The sequence below is a fragment of the Citrus sinensis genome, chromosome 7 (genome assembly GCF_022201045.2).
Source record: "Citrus sinensis cultivar Valencia sweet orange chromosome 7, DVS_A1.0, whole genome shotgun sequence".
NCBI lineage: Eukaryota > Viridiplantae > Streptophyta > Magnoliopsida > Sapindales > Rutaceae > Citrus > Citrus sinensis.
In genome coordinates, this window is record NC_068562.1 from 3595422 (window position 1) to 3610302 (window position 14881).

The 14881-nt window shown below is 31.8% G+C and overlaps 1 protein-coding gene across 1 annotated transcript; it reads right to left on the reverse strand.

The window, feature by feature from the left end:
- Positions 1 to 8014: 8014 nt before the first annotated feature.
- LOC107178610 (probable E3 ubiquitin-protein ligase RHG1A) lies at positions 8015 to 8985 on the reverse strand. Its single transcript, XM_025093335.2, has 3 exons — positions 8829 to 8985; positions 8584 to 8718; positions 8015 to 8473 (listed from the first exon to the last, which is right to left on the reverse strand). Exons 1-3 carry the CDS (start codon positions 8925 to 8927, stop codon positions 8336 to 8338), a joined length of 372 nt encoding a protein of 123 aa, XP_024949103.2. The 5' UTR covers positions 8928 to 8985; the 3' UTR covers positions 8015 to 8335.
- Between the last annotated feature and the right edge of the window lie 5896 nt (positions 8986 to 14881).

A 14881-nucleotide genomic window follows, 5' to 3' on the forward strand; every position in this document is an offset into this window, starting at 1 on the left:
TCATTAACAGTGCCGAAACTTTGACACGCACTGCTGCGAACTGCAGGCGGGGGTTTAAATTAACCTTAAAACAATATACGTAAACATTTGACCGTTCTTCCACGCTCTGTTCACGCGAGTGGGCGCAACAATTTTAAACAATGTGTTTCGCGGTCTAAGCAAGTTTTGTGCCGTCAAATGATTGGACAATTCAGTGCTTAAACTGACGGTTGAAAGTCTGATAACAAAGTTTGGTTCTGTTGTGTCAGGTGAATTCCACTCACTCTACCGATGCATGTGAGCCACACTTCAACAGTAATAGAAGCAATACATGTGTTATGTGTATAACAGGGTAACACCGTTATTAAATTAACAATTTTTTTTTTAATTCTCTGCTCCGGAATCCGTACCACCCATCCGCAGATCGAGAAATTCTATAATATCTGTAGTTTAACATCTATTCGGTCTGAGTTGGAGTACGAATTAAAAAATATATCTTATAATTAGAGTCTTTTTTAAAATATTTTGTGGTTAAAATAAAAAAATTATTCAGTATATATAATTAAATTTAATATAATTATTATTTACATAGTAATTTTATAAATTAAATACACATATCTCATAATATTATTTATTTATTTATTATATAATTAACGTAGTATTTTTTATATATTTTATAATTTCTCTCGCAACTCAACATCATTTATTTATGTATAACTAACGTAGTATCTATGATATATTCTATAATTTCTCCCACGGCTCCACGTCACCTGCGCTTGCAATTTTATTCAACCCCGAATAATTAATTTTGAGGTTATGCATTTGGTCCATTAAAAAAAAATATTATCTTTATCTTCATTTAGAATGAGCTGATCATAAAATCCGTATTACACAAAAAGGCTAAAATAAAATGACAAGTGGGGGCGGGCATATATTCAACCATGTACGTCATCATATAAAGACGTGAGATAGTGATATAAAACGTGTCGTGTTACATATTTTCATATGATACACAAATAGTTGCATATGATTCATGGATCACAGAATATCGATCATCTGGAAAAGTATAAACTTACTGGATTTTTTTTTTTTTGGAGAAGACAAAAGAGGTTATTGATTATTTCTATTCTTTATTTTGAAAATTAATTGATATTTTTTATTTTTAGAATAAATTTGAAATTGAGAATTTGACTAAAGTTATTTATAAGAAATAAAAATCATAACAATCAATAACATCTTAGAGTTAGAGCTGGCAAAATGGGTCATCGAGTTGTGTTCGTGTCGTGTCAGCTTCGTATCGTGTCAAATTTAGGTCGACCTAAACCTGATCCATTTAATAATCGTGTCAAAATATTGAGACTCAAACCCGACACGAAAAAATAATTAAGTTACCCAATAACCCGCTTAATATCTATATATTAAACAAAAATTACATCAAATATTTACACTTTGTCATACATATGTATGCACATACATACATACATCCATACATAATTTATCAATATTATAAAATATACATATCTACTAAAATATTACATACACTATTGAGGTTTTAATTATATATATGTAAATAATATTATATATCAATATTATAAAATATACATGTCTACCAATATTTTATACATTTACACTATTAAAGCTCTAAATGTATTTAAAATTTTATAAATAAAATATTGTGTCTATATTCATCCTTTTAAAGAATAAAAAAAATCCTAATATTTGAGTTTTGATAACAAGAATCTGTAAATTATTTTAAAATAAAAAATATAATCGGGTCCATTGATCGGGTAAATAGGTCAAGAATTTTAACCCTAACCCGATACGGAAAAAAATCGTGTTGACCCGGACCCAACCCATTTAATAATCGTGTTAAATTCGACGACCCATACCCAATCTATTTAATAATCGTGTTAAATTCGACGACCTATATCTATTTATTGGTGTCATATTGGTATCAAATAATCAGATCATGTCAAATTTTGTCAGCTCTACTTAGAGTACGTGATATCTGACCTCATATAAATCAGGCCGTCAATATAACTCGGGCTTGAGATATCAAATATATATAATAAAGTCTTGTAACGGTCTTAGATGAAATTATGCAGCTGCAATGCAAGGTTACATGCAGATTACAGAAACTCGGCTGACGCCATTGATTGGATCGTTGAAATAATACTCTCTCGAAAAATCATTACGTCCTTGCGTGTGTCGCAGTGAGCCATCAAACCTCATTTGTGAAAACTGACCATACAGTAAAAGAGAATCAGATCATTCATTTTTTTCCATTTTTTTACATCGAGGTCAAAGCATTTTTCCAATTTGTTTTACATAACACTCCTCTAAAATGACGTCATGTTTCAGCTGGTTATTGCCACCAGCTGTATGAGCTGCTATGATTGCAGTATCAGAACAAAAAATGGAAAGTATGTTTCCTCTATTCCATTTTTTTTAAAATTCTTTTTTGAAGATAAATTAAGACGTTCCATCTAATTTCTGACTTTCTTGGGAGGAGAAGCCGGGAGCGTTTCTTGCCGGAGCCTTTATAGGGTAATAATTAATAAAGTTGAAAACGAAATAAATCACCGTTAAAGGAACTAAGCTTGTTAAAGACCCTGGTCAGTTTTAAACTGATTACTTCTGAAAATTCTTTACTTCAAGCCAGAAAGACTCTGTAAAAGTTGCTTTAACTTCATTAGGTTTTGACCCAGACGTGCTTTATCGTACGACGTATTTGATTATTTTGCTCAGTTTTCAGCTGATTTTACTCCGACTGAACACACACTGCGCATATATAGATTCTGACACAAAAGAAAGTAAAAAGAAAATGGTTGAAAATTAGGACCACTCATAGACTTCATTAGTTAACCTGTTTTAATCACCGATGCAAGAAATAAATTTCTTTAAAAAAATCTACATTTTATATTGCCGTTCAAATGGAGTTGTTGCATGAATTTCACCAAATTCAACGTCGGAGTCTCCACTTGAGTTCAGTTCTGCTTTGGAGACATAGAAAGGGAACCTGGCATGGGTTAAGCAGCTATCGTCCAGGCTTTTGGTTTGTTCAAATGGAGAAACTACTTGCTACTTGCCGCTATCTTCTTGAACTACATTGGAAACAATAGCACTACAATATAACCAGTAATTAATATTTTGGGTATCGATTTTTCTTCTTTAAAATCGGATATTCATTTCTTTTCTGTGGCAATGATATCATAAATTAATATTTCCTACTTTATTACGATGGTTAAAATTCATCTTTCACACTAATATTATTGAATTATTGAATTCTTGATAGGTTAAGTTTTCTGTGAAGTGCTAATCAAATATATCATGCATCAAAATGCAGGTCTTGTATTTCAATGGTTAAATACTGTCTCTTATCTTAGTAATTTTCAAATTCGTGGATTATCCATATTTTACATGCGAGACCTTAATAAAACTAAAATTGTCCTTAATATTAATAATATTAATCACTTATGTAATATTAGCTTAATTTTTTTAGTAGATAATTAAATTAACTTTTACTAATCCACTAAGAACCCCTTAATTAATTATGTAGTTAGTTGACCAATTCTCCCCTTATAAATAAGAGTAGATGATTAATGTCTACTGTAGACTATGGGCCATAATCATTGGATTGATATTTAAAAAAAAAAAAAAAAACTTTTGACTAGTTTTCCTCAAATAGCCGAGGGTATTTGAAATTTGCGTTGCTTTTTTTTATATAGGACTAAGAGATGTACCTCAATTCTTTTGAACGCAAGTAAATTAAATTGATAAGCTTCGAAAAAGTAATTTAGTCAAATTAATCAAAACATCCATTAAACTGGTCAGAGGATCAGACCACTCTCTACCCACCCTTATCACCGCTGGTCCAAACTTACGTCATCTAAAGCAGACACAAATAATGTTGACAACATATTTATCAATATCTTTTGCCAGCATTTCTCCACCACTACCCATACGTGTCGAATTTCTTTTGGCTAAATAAAGATCTAGTATCGATCCCAAGTCTACCCTACGTGCGGGACCACTGTGTTTTCTCGGTCGCCATCATCGAACGGCAAAAGGATCGGATTAGCGACTGGACAGGGCGTGAAAATCATGATATGAAGACTACTTTGAGGCTTATGATGGTTTGATCTTCGATTTCTTTGTAGGATCCACACGGTACTGATGTCGACGTGTCAAGGGGATAGGATAAATGGAGTATCGGGATGTACGCATCTTTCATCATCCTATGTACGATCGGGCGGTTCAGATTTGTTGGATAGTCAAATTTGAGTAGGGTGGATTTGATTGGTGAATCTTGAAATTTAGTGAAATCCATTTGTTCCCAAAGGTCTTTGGATGAACGTGGCGCGTAATTATTAGTGTATCTTGTGCAGGATATTTATAAAGTGTGGATTACGAGGGAAATCGCACGGTGTGAAATTGTAGAGGACATACTCTCTGGTAAACACAATAATAGCTTAATTAGCTTAATGGAATCTTCTTTTGGCTCTTGGCGCGCATCACTTGTGTAGTGTGGATAATCGGCTCTGTAATCTGTGTATTAATTGAGTTAAAATAATAATAATAATAACTTCGTGTAAATTGATCTGACGTAAAAATATTATTAATGGGTCATGCTCTATTACATGCACATATTTTGTGCGCTCGATTAGAAAGCTTTGTCACGTGGACATATTTGGTAAGCTCAATTAGTTATAACATAATAGAATGAGACGATAATTTAGTGATCTCTCCTGTTTGATTTAGTATAAGATTGAACTTAAATGTAACGTATGTATAATTTTAACGTTAAATTAAGTGAAAGATCATAAAATTGACCAAAAGTTTAGATATTAATTTAAGTTTAATGAGAAGTAAATAAACAGTACTTTTATAATAATAAAATTATATATGTAAATTTAAAATTGTATTATATTTTAAGTGAAAACAAGTGAAATAATATTTGTATTATTAATAAATTAATAGTGTTAATAATGTTCAAGTGTTGTTTAGTTGCAATTATTTCAGGTTGTTGGTTGTAACTTTTGTATGTGATGTACGTTGAATAAAATGTAACATAGCCTTAGCCTTTTTAACTACTGGGTTTTTGTTTTTATGGTAATTTAATGACACGTGTTGAAAAGATACAAAATTTTTCTCCCAATTATATAATTAAATAGGACTAGATAACTCACCATAAGATCATAAATATAGTGTGTGTGTATATTTATTTATAATTAGGGACATGCACGGGTCGGTTGGCACCCAACCCCACATACAACTTAAATAATTAATTTATTGAAACAACTAAAAATATAACACAAATAATAAACATTCATGAGAATTTATAATTCCTAGTCCAAAATATAAAACTAACACATAAAATCCATAGTTTATAAACAAGTTACTATTATTATGTATTAAAATATATATACAAAATATAATGGCGTAGGCCTGGTGGGTTGAGTTAAAAATTTTCAACCTAGCATAATCCACAACAAATTGGATGGGTTATATGAAATGCGCTGGTTACACAGGTTTTTGTCCTCTCATAATTTATATTGGAAGATGATTTAGTGAACATTTAGATAAATGATAGAATTTTGTGATTCTTTGTGAATAGTGTTGGAGTCATACATTAATCAAATAGAATTATATGACATTATCGCTCACCATAAAGTGAACAACGTCGTCTATTAGATTATTACTCTATCTATATATCCCTATAATATTAATAAGAGCGGAGCTGATATATTTTGATTCTACCATGATAAAATTTATCTAGACTAGCTATTATTAGACTTATGATTATAATATATAAATATAATAAATTATATGTGTGTTTTTATTCAACTAATATAATTATTTAACTAAAAAACCAATAAAGTTATCCACATTAATAAAAGTTTGTAGCTCTAAATTTCTAATAGTTACTGAATTTATAATTGAAAGTTAAGGTAAAGAATGAAAGTTTTCAAGATGGTCAGGCAAATTAGTAAACAATTAGTTTCTAAGTTGATCCGGAGATCTCATGAATGGTGTTTATAATTGTACAAAAGATTGTATATCTCGTCAATATCTTTCATAGTTTCACTTGTCTCCTCAACTTCAGAGTGTTTTTTTTTTAAATCTCTATTTCAGAGTTTATTTCTTCAGATAAAAAACTTTCTTCGATGTCATTTATCTTTGCACCCATGTGTGATGCGTCTTATCTTAACATTTTTGCATGTAGCTTAATTTTATTCTATGGGAAAAAAAGTCATCTAACTTGTTGCTTACTTGTTTATAGATTTGTATCAGCAGATGAGACTTCGTTAATTTTTTTCTAATAATTTTTTTTTAAGAAAGAAATTTATGCCCGTTTAACTCATAATTTTTAAAAGAGTTATTTGTATTTTAAAAATACTTTAAACACTCTATTATTTTTTACACTCATCTACTAAATTTAAAACATTAGATATTACTTACTTTTAGACACTCTTTAAAAAACCAAAAACATCCTCAATTAAATCTTTTAAATTAATTATATTTAGCTATTCTACATACATAAAAATTGTTACTCACTCAAAAAATAACTCTAAACTCCCATTTCTTGTATGAAACTTTATTTTATTAGAAAATCAAGTATAAAAATACTATAAAAGAAAACGAATCATCTTATTTTCTATGTTTATTGTTGTTGTCTTTAATAAATTCTATTATTAATTATACTTTGGTTTGTTGTTGTTGTTGTTGTTGTTGTTGTTGTTGTTGTTGTTGTTATTATTATTATTATTATTATTATTATTATTATTATTATTATTATTATTATTATTATTATTATTATTATTATTTGGTTTCTTTCATTGGATAGCAATTTCAATTTTCAACTATTTTTCTTTTTTCGATAGCAATTGAATTGCATTAGAACTCTAATAATGAAAGGACATAATTCAAATACATGACATGAAATTTTTTCTCCCAAACCAAAAAATCTGACAAATGCACCAAGAGCATGATCAGCTAATGCAGTAGCTAGCTCATTACAAGGAGGAGTACCTCCAATTTGCAAGGTGTGACAAGGTAAAATTAGTCATCTCCGTGTCTTAGGGTTTGATGATAAGAAATTAGATGTTAGATGGGGTGCATTAACTAAGTGTTCAAATTAATAATGTTATATTTGTGTATAATATACAACCCTTAATAGTAATTTACTTTTAAGATATTTTGGTAATAAATAATTTTATGAATATATAAGTATTCAAAATAATTTTTAGAGTGCAAATGACCTCATTATTTTTAATACTTATTTTGTCCCTATATTTTGACTTAAGTTCTCGTCTAGTCCCTATATTTTTTTAAAAAAACCTAAAGACACCCTCATTATTAAATATGTTACAATCCTACATTTACTTTTCTTTATTTTTACAGTAATACTTTTGCAACAAATTCTTGGAATATTAACAAAAGAAAAAAAATGGTAATTATGAAATCATCTTTAAAAGTAAAATAAAAATTAGTTTAAAAATTTTTATCATTATTTTACTTTTAGAATTAATTTTTTAAATTAATTTGCTTGCACATTATTTTGAGCAAGATTGTCGTAAATGTACTAATTCTTGTTTAAAGTTGGCTGGTATTAATTAATTATAAATAATAATTAGCAAGATTATTGAAACGGCACATAAAATACGTGTTCTTTTAGAATGATATTTATTAGTAATTTGCTAATAAATAATTATTGATTAATTTACTAATTAAATTATTAATTAATTTACTAATTAACTTTTTCAATAGATAAATAAATTTAAAGTTAAGAATATTGTAGTAAGGATATTATTGTGAAGCTAAGAAAAATAAGGACAGCAATGTAACATACTTAAGAGCAAAGTGTCTTGAGATATTTTTTACAATATATGGATTACATAGACATTTAAGTGAAAAATATATAGATTAAAGGAGTTATTTACTATTTTTTTTTAAAGTTTTTAAAATTAAGATACAACTTTTAGTATTTCAACATTTATACTTTTTTTTTTTTTTTGGAAAGGAAGACGTCTGATAATAAGATCATAAAATGGCTATTATGTCACTGTGCAAACAACATTACTGTAGAAAAAAGATAAAATAAAATCTTATTGTAACAAGGTTTCTGTCAAAACAGCCTTTTAAATAAACGGTTTTAATCCGCAAATGCACCAAGGCATCTCAACGGACGACACTGGAAAATAAAGATACTAGAACTCCGCCAGAAGTAGAACATGTCTGGTTTCTGAAAGGAGCCCTTTATTGGGATCTTAGCAAACTAAAGATACTAGAACTCCGCTAGAATTAGAAGATGTCTGGTTTCTGAAAGGAGCCCTTTATTGGGATCTTAGCGCTCTCAGTGTATGCGAGCCAAGCCTGTCATTTTGCAGATGGGGCATTGATTCTTCCGCACGAGCCATTGTTTGATGCAATTGGGGTGAAAGTCATGCCCACAATCCAGCTTTCCCAGATTTTCTCCATCAGCATATTTCTCCTGGAAATTGAAACCAATTTATTACAAACTCCTCACACTCACCGAGAAAAATCACAGCCATCGTCATTACACAAGCGTTTGTAGGGTAAATTAATTCTGGCCCTTTTTACCTGACAGATACAGCATGAACCATTATTAGTAGGGGACTCTGACCCATATCTTTGGACCGTCAGGTTTGCCAAAATAGCTTCCTCCCTTAAACCAGTGCAGACAGGTCCTATTTCGTCACCGAGGGCGAGCAGTTCCTATATGTATCCATGCATGCACACCCATTTTTTTTAGAACTGCTCTTCTACGCAAAAAAAAAAAACCTGTAGAAAGGAAATTAATTAAGAAATGGACTTTGCGGCGTTACCTCATAAGTCATGTCATCTATATCAAGACGCATATCTTCAAGTTCATCCTCCTCGTCCTCCTCCTCAAACGGACCAAGAAACACTGAACGGTTCACCATAAAATTCTACACGCCACCATCAGCAAAAAAATTAATAAGTATGTCTACAACGTGAACCTTTTTTTTTTGGGTGGGGGGGGGGGGGGGAATATGATCCTATTAATTAAAAAAAAAGATCAAATTTAAATATATAAGAATAGGACCTCACCTCCAACCCTAAGCTACCAGTCATACGCACGCGTGCCAATATATTATGAGCCTGTTGTTCAAAAATAGGCAAATTTCAGACAAAAAGGAAAACTAATAGATGGTACAAATTAATAATAATTTTGACTGATAAATTCATATATAATTTAGCATATATACCTCAAATGCCAGCGGTATGCTACTCCCGGGGTGATCACCATCCCGTCTTTCATCACTCGGCACGAATCCTGGCCTTCGAGGTTGTAGCCTCATATTGCCACCTCTGCTTGAGTTATCCATTTCTCTGGCGGCATCGGCCGCGTGTAGTGGGCGGTAATCACCCTGCAGCCCCCGGGACTCTGCGCGTCTTAAAACCTCTAGCATTCTGTTTGAATAATTGATCGCTTGCCTCGGATACCAGAAGGGCACAGCGGATATCCTTGAGTTAGAGCCATCCTGAGTGGCGGCAGCAGCAGCATTTCCAGGAACGTTTGGATTCCCATTGGCCAAATTCATATTTGCTGCCATGTGAGATGAACTTCCGGGCTCAAACTGAGCAGCACGAAACATTACGTTTCTCGGTTGAAGCTGAGGAGTATATGCAGAAGAACTAGGAGATCCAGATGGCATGGTAATGCCCTGAACCTGTTGAGTCTGAAAGGGCTCCGGCTCTCGCACAAACTGAGGTGCTGGAGTTGGGTGAAATTGTGGTTGAGGGAGCGAATTCAAAAAGTGATCAAATGGGTAGAACATAGCTGTTTGACTTGGAGACGACTGAGTCAACGCCCTAGCTGCAGGAGTAAAATCCTGAAGATTTGGATTTCTTCTAACACGAATGTTTCTCTCGAAGATTTCTGTTTGTCTTGCCCGAATTGAAGCTTGATTATTATTATTAATAAAGCCAGGAGGTGCTGCTGCTGCTGCTCCATTCCTTGCTTCATTTGAAATTTGGTTCTGGTTCATGACAGAACTACCTCCAAGTCTGTTGGCAGCTGCTACACTTGAAGGGTGATGTTGATTGACGGTGGGGGCGCCACCAATACCAGCTTCAAGAACTGTTATTCCTGCAGCTACCACATTTTGAGTTCCATTCATGGCAGAACTATTAGCAGCTCCCAGCATCCCAACTCCTGTTATCTCATTATTCAAGGCAACAGTACCGCCAATTTCTTGGGGGGCCGCGACAACATCGTCTTGTTCAGATTCTCTGGCCTGTTCTTGTTGAACAGAGCTTGAACTCTCACCCAATAGCAGTTGCCTGGGAGCATCTCCAGGGGCTCTTCTTTTAAAGGATGGGCGATTATTATTAGATGAAGAAGCACCACCCTTTCCATGTCCCTGTCCGCTAGTATCACCAACTGCTTTCAGTGGATTTCCTCCTCCAGAAGAGATCAACATTGGCTTAGAGGAATCGGCGCCAGCTGCAGGTAGAATATTTTGATCAGCAGTTGCCACTGGTCCATCTGGTTTAGCAGGGGTACTTAGGGTTTGGCCTCCTCCAATTTCCTGCCGCTGCTCTCGCGTTGCATTCAAGTCAATGCTACTAGTATGTTGAGCAGCAGAAACGTTTGCTTGTTGCACCATCAATGACTCGTTTTCGACTCGACCAGTCCCAGGGTGCTTTCGCTGAAACCCTATCCCCCTTGCAGTGAGCTCTGCGTCAACCTGATTCATTAGCTCCGTAAAAGCCCTCCTATGATTTTCGCTATCGATGCCAGATTCCCTCATCTGGCCAATGAGCGAATGAGGATTTCCCTGGTTCAGCCAATCACGGAAGAAGTCCATTTGACGCTGCTGGTCTGGGTTGATGTTAATCAAGGAATTGGAAGGAGCGTCCCTGTCCCCCTGGCCTTGCATCCTTTTCTAGAGTTTTCAGAGGCTGATGACTTAATTCCCTAAATCCAAGAGAAGAAGGACCTGACGGCGGGTGAAATCAAACATATGAACTGTGATATTACTTTCTTCCATGTGTTTCATTTAATTTAATGACTTTTGCATGAGATATTGCTAAAAGATAACCTATAGTCTCTAATAATACACAACAGCACATTCCAAAACTTTAATCCGCAACAACAATAATGAATCATAGATAAGTCTTTCCCAACAAATTATTTTCTTTTCATTTCATTTCTGAAGTTGATGTAGAAACCAAGTAGTAATAATTAAAACTTCAAACTAAATCTGAAACGGAAATCTAAATTGATATATGAAAGTGTTTGCTAAATCAATAAGATTGCATGTATCATAACGATATGAAGCAACAACCAATATTTAATATAAACAACAGCCTAAATATCATATAAGAATAATTCTACATATCTCAAATTTTATCTCAAAATTTTAATTAAAATGAAATGACATGCAATATTTATAGATTGAAAAAGTTTAAAAAAAAGTGGCAAGTGATATAACATTAATCTAACCATGTAAAAATTAAATGTCATCTTCTCAACAGTTGTTCGTACACAGCCAAAACATATCCAAAAATAAAAGAAAAAAATTGAAACACATGATTACTAACTAATACATATATAGATAATTATTTCAATAATTATGCTTTTTTGGTCCTAGCGAGGTTTACCTAAAAAAAAGAAATAGAAATTAATAATAATAATAATAATAATAATAATAACTACAAAAGTTCATTTGGCATTGGCATTGGCATTGTAGGGTTATATGCGTGTACGAATGCCAATTGATGCTAGGTTAGACATTTCAAACGTCGGGGAAAACAAAAATATTATAAAACTAATCATGAAATAAAAATTATTTTTTAATGTAAAAAAATAAGATCGAAAAGGAAAAGATTAACATCCCCGTGAATATTCAAAAAAGAAAAAATTTCCTCATGACTGCTCTCAAAAAGTTAGCCTAGAAGAGTAATGCTTCTTCAATTTTAAAAAAATAAAATTATAATAATTGAAACATCGATCATCAAACATGAGAATGGAGTCAGAAAAATAAAATAAAATTCAATGTGTATATGTTTTTAGCGATTAGGTTGCTCGTGCTAATGCTGGAGGGGATTAGGTTTGTCGGATTGTACATGTTCGGGTGGGATAAGAGGTGAGTTAAAATAAAAAATAAATGAATGAATAAATCCAAAGTTTCAACTGAGAGGTTATGAGAGACGGAAAATAAAACAGAAGCAAATTAAAATGGGCGACCTTGGCAATTTAGTCACCAATATATAGTCTAAATCATGAACAATAAAAGATCCTTTCGACTGAAAGCCTTCATATGAAGAAATGATAGTCACAAATAATATAAGCGAAAATAAATAAGAAGTAGATCAATAATCCACAATAAGAAACCAAAAAAATAAAAACAAAATCTCCAGATGATAGACAGTTGAAATAAATATATGTCAAGAAAAAAAAAAGACTACTATATATGCTTTTTGAATAATTAGTCACATAGATCTATTTGACTAACAATTTTTTTTTGGTTTATTAAAATGCTTACAAATATATGTCTAGTGTATCGGTAAAAATTCAACAAAAATTACAATAAGAAGAAGGAAAGATGATTGATCACAAAGATCTAACTCAAACCATCAACAATTTGTTAGATCATTTCAACTAAACGAATTTTTTGAGATTATGTGGAACATAAATCACCAAAATTCAGATCTAAAAGTTGAAAGATTAAAATATATATATATATATATCAACGTCCTTTAGTCACTGTGACCTCCACGATTTAAACTTTAAATCATAGATATTGAAAGAATTTTCAGGCAAAACACCTTGCATAAATATGAACGTATATGGATCTATAATATATTAAATCGTACCCTTCAAAAACATGCAATTCATCAAAGACTCATTTTGATTTGTAAAACATCCTTCGAAATTGTTTACCAACCCCCATAATTTTTTTTAAAAGGATTTGAACGAAGATTTTTCTTTTTGATGAGTTAACAAAATTAATCAGTAGGAAAAAAAAATCGTGTTAGAAGCTTTTGAATGTATAAGAAACAAACAGAGGCAAATCGAAAAACCATACACCACGAAGGATGTATTGGAGGTTGTAAATGATAAAATCAAACCCCAAAAAAACGAAAAACGATCGAACCAAACAGAGACAGGGGCATAAAAGCAACTAACGAAAAGAGATTATACCCAACAGAAGCAAAGAAAACGCTTTGAGACAAGAAGTGTTGGCTAAACAAGAGACCGAACACCTCTAGCACTCAACTCAACAAGCACTCACAGTCTCAAAACACACAGACTCGCTCACTCTTGTTGTGAATGTTGAAATGGTATGCAAAATGAGAATGGGAAGAGTCCTTTAAATAGTCGAATGTGGGGCAGCCTCTTTTGTAAATATTTAAGAGAATTTTCCATTGATGGATTATAATCATAATTGCAATTGGAAAACAGACAACTATGGTAGTGAAATATCATCGTTGGTTGTTGAACAGTTGTACACACTCTCTCTTATGACAAACCCTAACTTCACAAGACTCGTGTCATTACACTTTCCATGACTCTCTCTAAATCTGTCAGTTTATGGAAACTACTTTGCTCTATCACTAAGCGCCGTGCTCTTAAACTCTCAAAACTCGCGTCTGTGTTTTTCTCTCCTTTGTGTATATCTGGGTTGGTTCCTACTTTCCTAATAATAATTTCACACTTCAATCTATATATTTTTATCCTAAAATGAGTATTTCTATTAAAACATTCTTTAATATCTTGTTTTATTTAGTTTTGTTGATAGATTTTTAGATTTTTCTTTTGGGTGGGGGCGGTTTGAGTTTCATTATTAGTTCTTTCCACCAACAATTTGTATGATGTACTATATTTTTAAATTATATTGTATTCATTTCTGAGTTTTTTTTCTTAATTTGTGAATATCATTGCCTAAAACTTAACACATATAATATTATATTTATTATATATAAAATGATGAGAAATATGCATATAGTTAATCTCACTTAGTTTTAGATTAGGGTTTACTAGAGCTTTAAAATTTATTAATAATAAGGTGATCCTTGTTTTATTAATTTAGTGAGTTATTCTAGTATTTCATTTTCCCGCCATAATGACTGTTATTTGTTACTTGAATCCATTCTTAAATTCGGTACCTTATCTTATCAGTTATATAGTCGTTAATCGTTAGTCGTTATTTAGTTATTCTAGATCTTAATGATCATCGGGTTAGTATTTTGTTTCCCGCCAAATTGATTGTTATCTGTTATTAATAATCACTATTATATTTGGTATCTTATCTTATGCTAAAAGGAGTTACTCTAGGCTTAATTGACCGTTGTGCTAGTATTTCATTTCCCGCCAAAGTCGCCGTTATTTGCTATTTGAATTTGTTAAATTTAGTATCTTATCTTAGTGCCAAACAACTATTAATGATTAACAGTTAGATATTATAAATATTATTGACCATTGTGCTATATATATTTAACCATTCTTATATTTTATTATCACATTTGGTATATTATCTTACGAGCCAAATGGTCGTTAACAGTTAACCGTTTTTTAGTTATTCTAGGTTCATTTAACCACTGTACTAATATTTCATTTCCTATCAGAGTGACCGTTGTTCGTTATTTGAGATCTATTATCACATTTGGTATATTATTTTTTCAATTTCTTATTATGAACTAAATAATCTTAGGTACTGTTATTCATTATTTGAATCTATATCTTATTTTATTATAAATTAAATGATCTATGGTACTGTTATTTATTATTTGAATATATCATCGTATTTGATATCTTATTTTATTATGAACTAAATGATCTTTGGTATTTACAATATGTACTTATTTTAGTTCTCTTATGATAGCTTCACAATAAATTAACGCACAA

Bases quoted from the DNA above. Each gene is read 5' to 3' on its own strand.
- LOC107178610 (XM_025093335.2), bottom strand. From the start codon at position 8,927: ATGGTGAACCGTTCAGTGTTTCTTGGTCCGTTTGAGGAGGAGGACGAG. The intron at 8,719-8,828 runs GTAACGCCGCAA...GGATACATATAG, and splicing joins TAGATGACATGACTTATGAG to GAACTGCTCGCCCTCGGTGA. The intron at 8,474-8,583 runs GTAAAAAGGGCC...TTCAATTTCCAG, and splicing joins GTTCATGCTGTATCTGTCAG to GAGAAATATGCTGATGGAGA.